At 41.4% G+C, this 17,500-nt stretch overlaps 1 protein-coding gene across 2 annotated transcripts in view; it reads right to left on the bottom strand.

Moving 5' to 3' along the window:
* The window catches only part of PALS1 (protein associated with LIN7 1, MAGUK p55 family member), a 55,031-nt gene that overhangs the window by 22,831 nt on the left and 14,700 nt on the right, over positions 1–17,500 (bottom strand). For both annotated transcript variants that reach the window (XM_035113874.3, XM_035113883.3), the window contains exons 2-3: positions 11,333–11,852; positions 1,001–1,209 (exon numbers count right to left, since the gene is read on the bottom strand). In XM_035113874.3, coding sequence (XP_034969765.1) covers positions 1,001–1,209; positions 11,333–11,735 — 612 coding nt within the window. In that variant the 5' untranslated portion in view covers positions 11,736–11,852. The remainder of the gene's footprint in view (positions 1–1,000; positions 1,210–11,332; positions 11,853–17,500) is intronic.

Below are 17,500 nucleotides of genomic sequence, written 5' to 3'. Positions count from 1 at the left end.
CTGGTTTGTTATAGTAAGCTGCTTTATTTCCAATACACTTTCTTTTTTAAAGGTAAAGGTAAAGGGACCCCTGAACATTAGGTCCAGTCATGACCGACTCTGGGGTTGCACGCTTATCTCGCATTATTGGCCGAGGGAGCCGGCGTACAGCTTCCAGGTCATGTGGCCAGCATGACAAAGCCGCTTCAGGCAAACCAGAGCAGCACACGGAAACGCTGTTCACCTTCCCACTGTAGTGGTCCCTATTTATCTACTTGCACTTTGACGTGCTTTCGAACTGCTAGGTTGGCAGGAGCTGGGACCGAGCAACAGGAGCTCACCCCGTCACAGGGATTCGAACCGCCGACCTTCTGATCAGCAAGCCCTAGACTCTGTGGTTTAACCCACAGCGCCACCTGCGTTAGAGGCTATTAATTTAGTAAAAGCAATTCAATGTTGAATAGCATACCGTGCTGACGTTATTTAGTTTTTGGCCAGGATCTTATGAGCTACTTTAAGAACATATAAGGGCTTGGGGGTTTACAGAGAAATTTTAAACTATTTCTCCGACCAGACTACCATTCCATACAAAAATGTGCTTTTGGAAGACTTCTTAGGTTATTTGAAATGAGATATGGTAGACTGCTGTTTAAGACACAACAGCAATAAGCTCAGTGTCCATTTCACCATGCGTAACTAGTCAGATGATCCTTTGGGTCCTGGGTATTGAATTGTATCCGAAGTACGAAGTCTAAACAAGGAAGCTTGCAGAAGTACAGAGCTATGTTTTAAATCAATTAGGATACTGAACATTGTTATCTGCCATCTTACATTTGTACTAATACAACTTCTACCTTCTCAGAGTCTGAAGTTATTTTCTTATGGACAAAGAAAACAGATAGTAATACAGGCTATATGCTGGTTCCCCTTCCCATTTTAATGACATAGCTATGACTGGCAATTTGAAATAAGCTACTACTACGTAGTTTCATTATTGGATGGGAATGTAAACTATACATACCTCTTGTGCAAGCTCTTGCGCATTGGAGATAAGCGGGTATGGTGGACTGGTTTTGTTCATATGCACGGTAACCGCATTATGTATTTTAAATGCATTTTGAAAGTCGGTGTTTTGAACCAGCTGTAAAATTAGAGCTATTTCCTCTTGGCTTTGGGGATCTACCAGGGTGTGCTGAACATGTTTCAGAGATGACAGGAGCTCTTCAACTTCTGAAAAGAAAATAGAAATACATTTCTTAGCTTGAATGTATAAGGTAAATGAAACAAAAAAAGAAAAGCCTCATTCTGAAGAGCTGGTTATGATATAAGATGAAAGGCACAACTAGAAGAGCAAGGGTTTGCAGGAAAAAAACAAATTAAAACTGCCCTTTTCAAATTATTTTTGCTATTATAAATATTAGGCTTGATAAATCTGTTAACAGTGGTATAAAATTATTATTCAACGCTTTTTCTACGCTTTTTAGCATTTTGCTTCAAGTCATAATTAGTGTCCAATAAATTCCAACATTAGTATGGTAAGATCAATGGTTGATTACACAATGGGCCTGTTCACACATCACAGTAAAGTTCAGATGTGTTTTAAATGTAAATGTACTTAATTACTGCAATTCCACATCACACATGAGTTGGCTCCTAATGAAAAGGCTTACAAAAATCAGACAACTTGCAAAAAACCTGTGGCTGATTGCTTTGCTATACAGCAGGGGGAAATGCTAGAGATCCCAACTGAGCAAGATTTAACCCTCAGTCATCAGCTGATGTGCAGGGGATTAAATTTTGCTGCTTTGTCTGGAAACAGGTGCACAGCAAAGGCAAAATTGAACCCTGCCCTCCTGGGCATCAGATGACATGCATGATATCAGCAGATTGACAGGTGAACATGATTTGGGGAAAATAGCCTCACTGGCCAAACTGGACCCCCTGGGGGCCAAGAATGACCCATGGGCCAGAGGTTCCCCAACTCTGCACTAAACCACAGTGAAACTTTGGCTTCACATTGGGGCCTGTTTGGAGTGCAAACAAAACCCTATTTCAGATACAATGCTCAGTCAGGAATTGTGGTTTATTTCTCTCATGTAATACCAGGGAAGAGCAAAACAGGAGAGTTCAGTGTGTTCATGGTAAACAACTCACTGTGGGTTGCTGTGAGATGTGCAAGGTAAAGGTAAAGGTAAAGGACCCCTGGATGGTTAAGTCCAGTCAAAGGTGACTATGGGGTGCGGTGTTCATCTCGCTTCAGGCCAAGGGAGCTGGCGTTCGTCCACAGACAACTTTCCAGGTCATGTGGCCAGCATGACTAAACCACTAATGGTGCATGGAGAACCATGACAAGTGTCAGAGTGCACGGAAACACAGTTTACCTGCCTGCTGCAGTGGTTCCTATTTATCTACTTGGTATGCTTTTGAACTGCTAGGTTGTCAGAAGCTGGGACAGAGCAAGGGAGTTCACATTAACAGGAGTTTATTTGATGTGCAAATAAGGTGATTGTCATCACCATCATGGGTGTCAAGAGTTTCTGAACTTGCATCCTTCTAAACCTATACTGCCTTCTCAGGTGGCAAAACTTGACCCTAATAAACTTGCACAGAAGGATGGGATGACAGTCTTGCATGCCATTATGTGTATGCAGTGATGTGTCTGCTATTGTGTGCTTGTATAGTAAATGCAACACTGGCATTAAGAGGAAAATAAGCCACATACAAAGAACCAACTCTTTCTGAATTCCCTTCTCAAGTCATATTGCACGTCAGGGCAAGGGCAGTCACCCACATTAATCCAATGTAGATCACTAGGGGTCCACGATCAAGGAACAGTTGATGTAGGTCTTGTTTGGTAGCAGCAGCACTTGCTTTAGGATCCTATTCCTCCCTGGAACTTGATGCCACTTCTGGGTGTCCCACACAACTTAATTCAGAACTGCTCACACTCATGAGACTGTTTTTCCTGAACAGGAAGGGTTCATAACACCACTGTGCTATATACTCAGATAATTACACAAAGGGAGATAAATTATGCACTGTTGTCAGTTCTATGGATATAAAAGTCACAACTTTCTTATGGCTTAAAGCCAAATAGTTTAATTGTGGGGGAGGTGGAGTAGAGGATAAGGCAGAGATAGCTCTATCATTCCACAACATAACATACAGCCTGAAATATGAAAGGAAAAGAAAACAGAATATGAATTCTTGAGTTGTGAACTCTCATTGGAACATATTTGATTTTTATCTCATTTTAATACTTTGGCCACCTCATGAGAAGAGAAGACTCCCTGGAAAAGACCCTGATGTTGGAAAAGATGGAGGGCACAAGGAGAAGGGGACAACAGAGGACGAGATGGTTGGACAGTGTTCTCGAAGCTACGAACATGAGTTTGACCAAACTGCGGGAGGCAGTGGAAGACAGGAGTGCCTGGCGTGCTATGGTCTGGGGTCACGAAGAGTCGGACACAACTAAACGACTAAACAACAACAAGTAAAGATTTGCTATCATTTTTTAGAAGGGTTTCAAAGTAAGTAATATCTATACATAGGTGGCATGCATATTTTATCAGAAACATTTAATGAAAGTCAACATAAAAAGTAGCCAAAAGACACACTCTATTGGAAGTGAATGACCTGGTTCTTATGTCACTTTAAATCATAGGATAAACTCTGATTTAAAGTCAATGAGTTTACCATTGTAGTTTGTTGGGAGAAAAAGAAACCATGCACAGGTTCACATATTGCGGAAAGAGAAGCCTCTGGTTTGTTTCCTAGCACACTAAAGAAAGGAGCAGGGGAGGAGTGAAGAAGAGTCTTTTGAGCTAACCTATGGTCAGGCCCGGCTCTAGGTGTAGTCTCGGTGGCGCGAGGCACTAGGGCGCTGGACCGGCAGGCGGGCGCTGCATGGCAAAGCCGTGTGGAAGCCATGCTGCGCACTGCACCCACCCACCAGGGCGGGGGCGCCAGGGCGATCTCCGCGCCACGGCGCCCGACCTGCTTGAGACGGCCCTGCCTATGGTTTAATGTGACATGCAAGCCAGTTTAATATGTTAATATGAATTGATAGGCAATTTGTACTCTAAATTGCAGTGTAATTTTAACTCTGCAGAAACATTTCTCTCTCCCCACCCTCAGAAATTATTAATACACATGTGATGGGTACATTAGCCTGCTTAGCATTTTGCCTCTTCTGCATAGCCTCCTCCCAACAAGAACCAGGCTCTTATAACACTTCTTGTGTCCCTGTATTCTCTCTCTTCCAGATATGAACTCTGGCAGCTCAAAGAACCCAGAACAGAGCATGAAGGCTGCCCCCCCCCCAAGCACCACCTCTCCACACAAAATATGAACACCTTAAGAAGCTAAAGAAGGACTGCAATAAGAGTTACAGGTAGGTAGCTGTGTTGGTCTGCCGTAGTCGAAACAAAATAAAAAAATTCCTTCCAGTAACACCTTAGAGACCAACTAAGTTTGTCACTGGTATCGTGTCACCCCAGATGGGATGAACCCACAATCCCTGGCTTAGGAAGCCAGTGCCTTATCCTTTAGCAACAGTATGAGCTTTCGTGGGCATGCACACTTCTTCAGATACGAGTGAATGTTGAAAAGGTAAAAGAGCAAAAACATTCCACTGTTCTCATACAGTAAAGACAACACTATTCTATCTCGGCTTCACAAACAGCAACATAGGCATTACAAGTTTAATTCTAGATTTGGTATGTTTGTCTTAAAAATATAGATACATCACAATAACTCCCATTTTCTAGCTAAAGCGATGAGTCATACATTAATATTTACTCCCCACAGCTTTTCACAATTAAAAGAAAACATAGGCTGGCACAAAAGTACTACATATGGTATTCTTTATATGTACAGGAGCATGTTAGCTCTTCTCTTATGCTGACAGTGAACAAAGGTCTGAAGCAGAGTAGCATCTCAAGAAGTACAAAGAACTTCTGGCAGAAGGAAAAAGCTGTCCACCCTTCCTCTCCCAAACTTGAACAGAACATGGTTTACTCACAATAAAGCAAGATTTCGTCTCAATACTTTGGAACTGTTATTATTACCTTATGTGATGCTCTATATTTTCTGATTTCAGCAGCAACAGGGTAGACATCCAATGTGCATATCGCTCAAATTAATACCAGAGAATAAACAGAAGTGCAACTAAGGGGAGGATTCTTTTTCAGCATGACAGGAAAGCCAATTTGAAGGAGGGAGAGGAAATTGTGCTGGGTCATATTAAATAAATGTTGAACTAGGCATCTCTGAAGATTAGGACAGGCAATAATATATGCCCTGCTCTCTGAAGCAAATTCTTATTTGGGAACACCACTAGTAATTAACAGGTGAAAGGACTATTTTCTTTTGTAACTTTACAACCCAAGACAATGCACGCATGATTTAAATATGACAAAATCTAAAAGCAGCTATATTTAAAGTAAAAAAAGAAATGAGGAAGGAGAGGGAATAGCTGCAGGGTTGGTTTTTCTTTTTTTTGCTTTCTTCCTTGAAAAACAAAATTAAAACTATAGCTAACTTGCATCCTGAAGAAAAATACAAATGCAAACAGAAACAACAGTCCTGAGTATGTGTTATTAAAAATGCAGAATCACTTATACTTATCATACAGAACAGTAATACCGTATTTCTCCGTGTATTAGACGAGGTTTTTTGACTCAAAAATCATGTCAAAAAACTGGGGTTGTCCTATACACGGATAGTGGCATGGGGGGGGGGGGAGAAGCTGTGCACCTGCCCACCGGTGGGCTGGAGTGCAACTTCCCCAATGCCGCTGCACGTGGGAAACGTTCTAGGGAGTGTTTCCTGCCTACAGCTGCGTTGGGGGGGGGGAGCTCAACAACTTTGGGCCATCTCCCCTCATTTTCTTAAAACCCAGTCCCCCCAAATAGGGGGGGTCTTATACATGGGGGAGTCTTATAGATGGAAAAGTACAGTATGTCAACAGGTGAAGTGTTTGATTTATTCATTTAAGATTTTTGAGGAAAAGTACTCATATGAACACTAGTGAGGGAAGGAACAATGTTAGCAAACTGCCACATTCCTGGGGTACAATAGCAGTTATATGCTGTTCCTTTCCGAATAAATAAAATAAAAGATATAGAATTCTTTGCATGGCCACACATTTAAACCAAGTCTGGCAGCTTTCAGAGCAAGCTAGAATTTTGTTTTGAAGTTCAGCAAAAGTGTCAAAGGTTGAATCTAGAAAGCAGAAAATATGCCACGCTTACAGAAAAATCCATGCTATAAATACACAGTGCAGTTCTTTAGTGCTTATTTTCTTCTACCCTTTGAAATTTAAAGATGTCAATATTCAGCTACTTGTAAGCACAACTACTTTGAAGGCTGAAGACTTGAGACCTCACTTGCATGTGATCTGCAAAATTTCACATAAATGTGGGTATTTCCCCTACAAGTTCCTCAAAATAGCAAGTATTTATTCTAGTAAAGGTAAAGGGGCCCCTGACCATCAGGTCCAGTCGTGTCCGACTCTGGGGTTGCAGTGCTCATCTCGCTCTATAGGCCGAGGGAGCCGGTGTTTGTCCGCAGACAGCTTCCAGGTCATGTGGCCAGCATGACAAAGCGAACCAGAGCAGCGCACGGAAACTTTGATTTGTTTCAACTTCACAGTATCAAGGACCAAACTAATATGATGTTGCATGTTTCTTTCTATGTAAAGAAAAAATGCCCTTAGCATCAACGGGTGTTGGGAATGTTTTTGAGGATCACAGCACAGACACAGAGAAGGGAATTTAACCCTTTCCACCCCTGAAGGAAATCCCTATTCTGAATGTTGCTTTAGCAAGTTACAGTGGTACCTCTGGATGCAAACGGGATTCGTTCCGGAGCCCTGTACGCAACCAGAGCAGTACGCAACCCAAAGCGCCAAATCTGTGCATGCTCGCTGCATGATTCGGCGCTTCTGCGCATGTGCGAATTGCCGAACCTGTAAGTAACCCGTTCTGGCACTTCTGGGTTTGGCACGTTCGTAACCCGTGATGTATGCAACCTGCAGCGAACATAAGCAGAGGTATGACTGTAATGTCAAAGATTTGGATGCAACCAAAAGAATTATAGACCTTTGGGACTTTCTCCCCACAAACCCATCAGATACCTAATTCACACAACAAGCTGATGGGACTAATCTGTAAGCATGTTCAAGCCAGCCTCAGTGGCTTGCCACCCTACAGAACCAACATGTAAATGGTATCAAGAAGGGCTACACATGGAACAAGAGCTTTGCTGACTAGTAGCTCCTAACCAATGCCCAGGCTGTGAATGCTACTTAGGCTGTATTTTGGTGACAGTTGCCAATGTCTCCATGAAGTCCCATCTGGCAGAGCTTTTCCAGATAGTGAAAGCCATCCTTGGATGGGCTCTCTCTCAGCAGAGATTAAGCCATTCCACACCTGCTGTGATGGGCTTTCACATATATTAATCCTGCCTGCATGACACTGTAACTGACAGGAATTTAACAGAACACACTCATGAGTAAAAACCGTAATGCAGAATGCAGTCTAAATACACATAACAATTCTGCAGCATTTCCATGTGGAATGCTATGAAAAATGAAGCTTGTGGGAACAATGCCTGGGCATTGGTTAGGACTTTGGCTACAGAAAGCAGAATCTCTTAATGAAATAAAGAATTAAGAGAATGAATACAGGACACCCTACATATACAGTATCTAAGACTGGTTACTGGTCTGCAAAAATTAAGTCACAACTGTAGTATTTTCTCAAATTAAATCTCTCCTCATCACCACAGCAACAGGTTCAGACTGCTTGCTCTAAGTCAGGCATGTCAAACCTGCGGCCCTCCAGATGTTTTGGACTACAATTCCCATCTTCCCCAACCACTGGTCCTGCTAGCTAGGGATCATGGGAGTTGTAGGCCAAAACATCTGGAGGGCCGCAGGTTTGACATGCCTGCTCTAAGTCATGGGTATGCAAACTAAGGCCCGTGGGCCGGATCAGGCCCAATTGCCTTCTGGATCCAGCCCACGGACGGTCTGGGAATCACCACGTGGATTGCCAGTGCGTGTTCTTTCCCTCTCCCTCACATGGCAGTGGTGGTGCCTCCTCCCTCCCTCCCTCCTCCTGGCTTCTCCCTGCCCTGCCTAGAGGTGGAAGGGCGCTGGGCTTTGTTGGTGCCAGCAGCAGCAGCGCTTGAGCAGCCGGCATTTTAAGCAGCCCCTCTCCGGAGCCCTCTCGTGCACCGCTCATTGTCCCGCCGCTGCCAGCCCCTGCCGCTCGCAAGACACAGGTAAACAGTCACCAAGGCTCGTGGTGCTCTTGCATCATTCCCCCCCCCAAAAAAAATATAGTCCGGCCCCCCACAAGGTCTGAGGGACAGTGGAAGGACCCCCTACTGGAAAAGTTTGCTGATCCCTGCTCTAAGTCATATTTATAAAGTTAAAATACAACCAATGCCTTTAAAGGCAACACAGGTCAACAATATATAAAACTGATGCAAAGTAACAGTAACTAAACTGAAGAGCTGAAACATTATTATATTGTAGCTAACAAATCATTTGTTGCAGATTAAAGTGAAAGTGTTTATTGATGTGACTACCTATGCTGGATGTAGCTACTTCCATTAAAACCACTTATTGTTCCAGAAACATTTTCTTTTAAGTCCAGTGGCAATTTTACCCAAGTTCCTTACTACAAAACAGTTCAGACAAGCTACCCAAGCATATTTACTGACACTTAATCATGGTTTCATGTGATGTCTGAATTGACAAAGGATGATTAGCAACTAGCTAGCAAACCGCAATTCAGAAGTTATGGGTAGGGCCTACAAGAAAATGTTTCAGTGTAGAGTGCTCCTGTTCAAGCCTTAATCCACTTCATTTACCCCCTTTTCTGTGCCCACCCTGCAAACGATTGAAACGATGCCTTATCAGGAACGGCTTAGGAAGCTGGGTATGTTTAGCCTGGAGAAGAGAAGGTTAAGGGGTGATATGATAGCCATGTTCAAATATATGAAAGGATGTCATATAGAGGAGGGAGAAAGGTTGTTTTCTGCTGCTCCAGAGAAGCAGACATGGAGCAATGGATTCAAACTACAAGAAAGATTCTACCTAAACATTAGGAAGAACTTCCTGACAGTAAGAGCTGTTCGGCAGTGGAATTTGCTCCCAAGGAGTGTGGTGGAGTCTCCTTCTTTGGAGGTCTTTAAGCGGAGGCTTGACAGGCATATGTCAAGAATGCTTTGATGGTGTTTCCTGCTTGGCAGGGGGTTGGGCTGGATGGCGCTTGTGGTCTCTTCCAATTCTATGATTCTATGAAACCAGTAAGCATTGTGTGGGTTCCTCAAGGTTTTGTTGTAAAGTGTTACCGGATTTCTGTCATATATGGAAATCTATCAACCCTGCTTCTATCTATCTCCTCTTGCGTTTGGATGGTGCTATTTTAGCTATATAACAAACTTGGTTCTTTTGAATGCCAATTCTTATTAGTGTATATATTATTACGGTTTGAGGTGGATTGCAAATCATAACTTGTGTGGCATGAAGTCTGACTTGACATGCTATCGTTATAGCCACTGCTTTGCCTCCAGAGGTCACTGCAACTAGAGACTTAGGTGTTGAAGAAACAGAAAATGAACCAGATAATAATTTGCACAACCAAGTTTGGTGTGATTTACCAACTCCCATAATATAAAGAAAATTTTCAGTCTAACATTATAGCAGCTAGAAAATTATCTTTAACCACCTTTATGTATCTTACTGCTTTACACTTAATTTACCCCAACAATTATATTAGGTCATCACTTTACTCAAATAATATGCCCATCAGTAAGGTAAAGGTAAAGGGACCCCTGACCATTAGGTCCAGTCGTGACCGACTCTGGGGTTGCACGCTCATCTCGCATTATTGGCCGAGGGAGCCAGCGTATAGCTTCCAGGTCATGTGGCCAGCATGACAAAGCCGCTTCAGGCAAACCAGAGCAGCACATGGAAATGCCGTTTACCTTCCCGCTGTAGCGGTTCCTATTTATCTACTTGCATTTTGACATGCTTTCGAACTGCTAGGTTGGCAGGAGCTGGGACCAAGCAACGGGAGCTCACCCCGTCACAGGGATTCGAACCGCCGACCTTCTGATCAGCAAGCCCTAGGCTTAGTGGTTTAACCACAGCGCCACCTGGGTCCCATATGCCCATCAGTAGGAATATATATATGAATATAGTCCAAACCTAGGGGAATAGATATTTGCTTCCATAAATTCTGCACTATAATTTAGTTAACGTATTAATTTATACAGCACTATCCATGTACATGTTTCTTTACAAGTAACAGATTTGGCAAGTCCTCACACTAAGGGCTTCAGGAATGGGAAAAATGGAGGTGGAATAAACAGAGGGTAAATGTGTGATTATTTCAGTTATACATACTTTGGCTAAGCTATAATAGGATTGTTGTTGTTATGTGCCCAGGCAGTAGCTTTGCTGCTTGTTCGTGTATAGCGACACTTCCAGTCCTGTCAGGCACAGCAAATATTATTGTTGCCCTTTTCCTGGTGTCTTCCCAGGCATGGCTGTTTGGCTTACCCTGTATTTCTCCTTAACATCTCAGTATGTTAATTTGCATTAATTTATTTGTAATACAAACATTTTGCTTAGAGACTCTCACTCTTATTGGTATGCATCTCATATTCATGCATGCCATGTGCTTTGCCTAGTAAGTTTCTGAAATGCTTTCTGAACTTAAACCAAATATAAAAGCAGCATTTTTAAGTGCTCTCCAAATGTTATTCCGCAGAGCACATGATTCCTAAATTTTATTTCTTTAAACAATTTATACTGCTATACTACAATTGTCTCTAAGGAGTTTAAAATGATACAATACAAAAAGTAAAAATCAATTAAAACCATTAACATCAAAGTTCAAATGAAATGCCTGCTGGAATAAAAAAAAGTCTTCATTAGATGCTGCAAGTTCAGTAGGGAGGGGGCCTGTCTGATGTCTGAAGGAAGTTCCAAAAAATTGGGCCCACAGTTCTAAACACATGGCTCCTGGTGGTTATGCGCTGTGTATATGATCCTTGGGGGACCACTAACAGTGACTCCCCTGAAGACCTGTGTTCAATTTAGGGATATAAGTGATTAGGAGATCCTTGAGGTACCCTGGACACAAATTGTTAAGGGCCTTGTAAATTAATACAAGCACCTTGAACCTGGCTTGGTAGCATATGGGCAGCCAGTACAAATTTTTGAGCACCAGAGTTAGGCGCTGGTAATAGTCTATCCCTATCAACTGTGTAGCTGCAGTGTTTTGCACCAGCAGGAGTTTCATTAAAAAGTTTCATTCTGAGTTATACATACCTAGGATTTTCACAGCACAATGTGGGCTCTCTAGAATAACTCCTTCGCCTGTGTCAAACATAGGGTTGTCTATTCCAGTTTTGGGAGGAATTTGAGCTAGCTTCTTCAACCGCATAGAAGAATTAAGGTCCAGTTCCTGCTTCTTTCCGTCTTCTTCCCGCCTTCGCCTTAGGTCCTCTTGTTGTTGTCTAATTCGCTCAAGTTGAGCACTCCTCCGCAATGGCATCATCCTGGTTCCCAGATCACCAGGGCAATCAACAGCCATCTCTCTGTGCCTCTGAGGCTCCTCAAGCGGTAAAAGATCCACATTTTTTGTTTCACTGTCAGAATCTTCTGTTATATGCCCATTCATATGAGAGGTTGTCATTGTTGTATGCAGTAAGTCGTACCACTTGTCAGACATAAACTCTATTATAAGGCCTATTTTCTTGACGGTACCACTGAAAATCCATTATAGCATGAACCAATTCTTCATATGTGTCACCAGACCAAGATGAAAAGAAATTTCCAACAAGAAAATCTGAGAAAATATAAAAAAACACAGTAAAATTAACTTCACCTAATGTTAGTTACATTCAGTTGCTATCAGTAAATTTAGCAGAAATACTTGGGTACAGAGATTTCCACATTCTTCATCCAAGGTAAAAACCCAATTGCTCATCTTGTGGGGGAATTTGTACACTGCTACATGTACAAATGCAAATAACTACACTGGCAGAGGAAGGACCTTCAAAACCAGCAGGTGACTTAAAAGTTCCCAAGGCTGTATGTGCAATGCACACAGGTGAATCAGTACTTGGTTAAGGACAACATAATATGATTTAATAATTAGTAATTCTTTTTTTAAAAAAAATATTTTTATTAAAGATTTCTTACCAAAATACGTGCATTGTCTTTTTTCAAGTTGTATTTTCTACAGATCAGTTTCACTTGTTGTGAGACGTGAGTGTTGCATAGAGTGTGAGGTTAGGAAGAAAAGAGGGGGAAAGAGAGGGGGAAAGGCGAGTGGGGTGGGGTTGGGTGGCAATTCTTCTATTCTTCTACTTAAGTGTTTGTGGGGGGTTTGTGGGTGGATCTCTGTATTTTAGAATTTCTGTTTTGTTGGAAGCCGCCCAGAGTGGCTGGGGGAACCCGGCCAGATGGGCGGGGTATAAATAATAAATTATTATTATTATTATTATTATTATTATTATTATTTTGTGTCAGCATCACTTGTATGGCTTCTTACTATTTGCTTGTTTATTTCCTTGGCGGTGAGAGGTTCGGGTGGGGCCTAGGGTGTGATAGGTTGTCTTTGGTTGGCTGCAGTGAGATGGTGTGTGTGTGTTTGAATCAGGTTAGCCAAAATGGTTTGTATGCTGTCAGTGGATTCTTGTTGGGTTATGTATGTGAGAAAAGAGGAACCATACCAGGGTGAAGGCGTCTTCTCCTATTTGTCCCCGTGTCAGTTTCAGTTTACTGGTTAGTTTTTCTAATAAGGCTTTTTTCCATACTATTTGATACCACTGGTCTATGCTTACTCCTGACAGGTCTCCTCAGTGTCTGGCTAGGATGCTTCTGGCAGCTGAGAGAAGGTGGGTTATGAGCTCTTTATAATGTGAGTGGGCATTATTATCTTGGAAGATGTTCACTACAGCCAGTTCTGGGGTGTGTTCTAATACCTGTTTAGTTATTTTGCATATTTCTTGTAGGACTGCTGTCCAGAAGGATTTGATTTTGAGGCATTCTGACTGCATTTGGAGGTTCTGAAGATTTAATTTACAGGAAGTTTGTTACTCTAATTTTATCACATAGATTTTCCCATCAGTAAAAGTCCTTGCTTTAGGAATCACTGACAGCTTCCTTATTTCCCTCCTGTGTGTTTTCAAGGCTCACAGTCTTCCCTCAACTAAGACAGCAATCCTAACCTCTGATCTGCCTGCTGTTGGGAGCTACTAACACCACCACAATAAAGGAACCCTGCCATGTCCAATGAAAGTTTGGAAAAGTGCATGCTACCACCAGCAAGGTTCCCACTGGTGGCAATGACTACTGGGGCTAATGCAGCAAAAAATGCCAGGAACAACTGCCCTCTCCTCCACAGCTTTTACCATGGCTGGTAGAAGGGGTAGGACTTTAGATACAGTGGTAGATCTGCCACCCTATCCTATTCTGCTGTTCCTGACTAGTCCTTTAGATTGTTTTGTTACCTAGCTTCAGGTTAACTGTGCCTCTGTTGCAAACTGGTACTTTTGTAGACCACCATTATGAGTTTCTGACCTCTCTCATTTGTCTTTGCTACTCAGAAGAATAACAGTTCAAACAACAATGACTAAAAATGTTTTTTGTTTCATTATGCCCATCTTCAAAGCTAATAGTTTCAAAAATGGTTATTCTGCACTGACTTAAAACTGGGAGAATTCCTTCCCACTTTAGTTCACAATCCACACTTGGCATATCTCATTATGAATATTGTGGTTTATGCAATAAACATAAAGGACACAGGCTTCAAATTATGTGACATACTGAAGGTGTACATTTTTTTAAACTTTATTGCTGAGTGGTCTGAGTGATCATCATTTAATTAGAACATGATGGCTGTTAAGGAAAGACTGACCATGACAAAGTTTCAAACTTAGTAAAACAAGTTTCTGTTTACACTGTTTAATTCCCTTTACTCCCATCTACTTAAAATAAATGAACAGAATCTGGAGGAGTGCATTGGCCTTGGTCTTAGTAATTAGCAATAAAGAAAACATGCTATGTTTAACTTTATACTACAAACTGAATGATTAAATTAAAAGTGTAACACTACAAAATCTGAAGAATCATAAATAACCAGGACTATATTGATTTGTAAGTGAATTCTTTCAGTAAGATTCCTTGTGGATTGACAGGAGAGAGAAAGTTGGTGGGCGAGAAAAACACACTAACAGTCAGGGACACTGGCCTCAGGAACAGTAGAAGTCATTCCCGCTACTAGGTTTTACAAGCTCAAATATGTGTAAGTAAATGTCTAGCTCATAAAGGGTAAGCAAGCAGAAGTAAGTCACCAAGCTATTTTGTCTATAGAGTAGGAACATATGAGATAAACTGGGAGAGATTTCATGATTTTGCTATGAAAAAAGCCAGAAAAATAAAGATGTTAAGTAAAATGGTCTATTTATAAATGTTTGCAATCACATTGGTTCATTAGAATAAAAAAATGAAAAACCTTAGGAGGATAAATTTTAATTAAATTAAAATTATTATGATCAATTTAAAAGTTATTAAAACTCCATTTATGTTATGCCAGGGTTAGGCAACCTGTGACTTTCCAGACAATGCTGGTCTCCAGCAATCATCAGCACAGCTAATGGCTCAGAATTATTCTCTCTCTCTCTCTCTCTCTCTCTCACACACACACACACACACACACACACACACACACAAAACTGCCCTTCATCCAAAATTCACAGGGCAGTTCATGACATAAAAATACAAAAGGAGAACAGAAAAAAATCTAATCTAATCAAACCAAACTCCCTCTTTCCCCAAACACATCTAAAAGGCCATAGAATTTCTATCAGGCAAAAGGCCTGGTCATAGAGAAAGGCTTTGTCTGACACCTAAAGATATGTAATGAAGGCGCTAGGCAAGTCTCCCTAAGGCGAGCATTCCACAACCAGGGAGCCAGTACAGAAAAGACCTGTTCTCATGTTGCCACCCTCTGGATCTCTAGTGGAGGAGGCACATGAAGAGCCTCCAATGATGATTGCAGGGTCTAGGTTGCTTCATTTGGGGAGAGGTGGTCCTTTAGGTATTGCAGACCTGAGCTGTTTAAGGCTTTATAGGTCAAAACCAACACTTTGCACTGGGCCTGGAAACTAATTATCAGTCAGCGTAGTTGGGCCAGGATTGGTGCAATAAGCTCAAAGCCTCTTGCACCAGTGAGCAGCCTGGCCAAATTCTGCACCAGCTGAAGTTTCCAAACCACCTACAAAGGCTTACCAGAGCACAGGCTACAGAAATTAGGTTATCCCTTTCCAGATAGAGGCACAACTGGGCCACCAGTTGAAGCTAATGGAAGGCAGTCTGCACCACTGAGGCCACCTGAGATTCAGGTGATAGCAAAGGATGTAGGAGTATCCCCAAGCTACATAACCACTACTGCAGAGGGAGCGAAACCCCTGGGGTATTGACTTCCTCCCCTTTTACTATTATTGTATTATGTAATTTGTGTTTTATGTTGTAAGTCACCCTGTGGTCTCCATGAAGGTTGGTATATAAATATAATAAGTAATACTCAGAATTGTTTAAGATTTTCTTGCACATTGAATCTGAGCATATTGATTTCAACTGTACAGCAGAGCAAGATGTCTTCAAATACAAACAAGTTCAACGGTCATTATAGATGTGCAATATACATTTAAAATGTGTTGATATTTAATTAAACAAGTAATACCACAATACAGTATCTGTAAAAGGCAAGAGAGCATTAATTATTTTTAATCAAATTTAGAACTTGTTGGAAGGAGTTGGAGAACAACACTAAGAGTCCCAAATCAACTCCTTGCTTGTTGTCAGCCTCACCTATTTAGCAGGACTTAAATATGTGACTGAAGAATGTTGATTAATCACACCAGTGCACCAATGTCCATAGCCTGATTACTGCACTAGCCAAGAACAACACTGAGTTCAAAGTTACTTCATAATTTCTAGTAAACATCTAAAATATGTAGATGGTGGGAAATGACCACACTGATGGAAGACTTTAATTTTTGTATCTATAATGGAAGCATTTTATTTCTAGCTACTGCAGTCTTTGCAGCTCATATAAAAAGATGCCAACATTGAATAGATAGATCCTGAAAAAGATGCCAACATTGGGTAGATATATACTGTACTGAAATAACATAGTTTAATTCCCTTCATTTCCTCTCTCATGTCTCCCACCTTTGGGCAGCAGCTGGAACTCCTCATTTATACCAGATTAGCATTCCATTGGCACTCTCAGGAGCTGACTGTTTGTTTCCATAGCAACAGCTCTGCCAGCTAGCCTGCAACTTGTGCAAAGAAAAAACTTAAATCATGAAATCACAACCAGCCATTCCTCTGTCTTCTCAGATTCTTTTCTACTGAATTCAGGTAACAGTGATTAGCATCCTAAGCCTGTTAAACAGAAAATTAGATGATTACTCATATGCAAAGCTGTACTACATCTTCCTACTAGCTGTATCAGGCTCTGTCGGCAGATGGCTAAAGCTTCCTAGTAAGTAGAAGTAATGATGTCAAAACCTCTAAAGAACAGCACGTAAACTATCTGCTCTATTTATGTCAGTTATCTGAGACCACTTAATACTGACTCAGGTGAAAATTCACTTTATGTGATAGGCAATAATAATAATAATAATAATAATAATAATAATAATAATTGTAGATTCAAAAGTGTAAACTATCAGCTTTACTTATACTAATGCTGTGTGCACTTTAGAAGACCTTGAAGAGTGGACTGCTTAACAGTTCAGCTGCTTTATTGGTCTTCCAACCACCATGAACAGATATCTCCACTATTTATTTCCTGCGAAGCTTATTCACAAAGGCGGGGGGGGGGGGAACTACAAAGTAGTTCTAGTAGTTTCTCCAACCAATCAATAATTCAACCTGGAGGATCAGACATCAGTTTCTTAGCACAGGTAAAATGACAATTTCAATGCCACCTCTTATAAATATTGTGAAACCCATTTTGATTGGCTCCAAAGCAGTGTTAGAAACTCAGATATATAAGCTAGGCGCCAAACCAGAGTTAGTGTTGCCAAAATGGAATGCCTAGTTGCCATATTTGGACCAGTCAGTTCAAAAGTGGTATTTTTCAATATGACTTTTTGGTTCCTGAAATTCATTCTGATTGTGCAGATAAAATGTAATGAATAGAATTCTACAGGATGTGTTGCTAATGTGTGAAAACAGTCAAGATCCAAGCATCCCCAGACATGCACTCCCAGATGCTGGAGACGTCAGGCACCATCCTGGAACTTGGGCATCTTCGCTCGGTTGCAAGTGCCGATAGCCAGGTACAAAATGCGCATGGCAAAATTTAAACACTGTTCCAAAGAACAATGCACAGTGATTCATGAACACAGTGGCTTTTCATACCCCATTTCTTGGTACAGCCTTTCATGTCCTCCAAAAATCCACTTGATGATCAAA

The sequence above is a fragment of the Zootoca vivipara genome, chromosome 1 (assembly GCF_965207765.1).
Source record: "Zootoca vivipara chromosome 1, rZooViv2.hap1.1, whole genome shotgun sequence".
Taxonomy (NCBI): domain Eukaryota; kingdom Metazoa; phylum Chordata; class Lepidosauria; order Squamata; family Lacertidae; genus Zootoca; species Zootoca vivipara.
The sequence above is the reverse complement of the archived record's forward strand: the minus strand, read 5'-3'. Positions and strand labels throughout refer to the sequence as shown.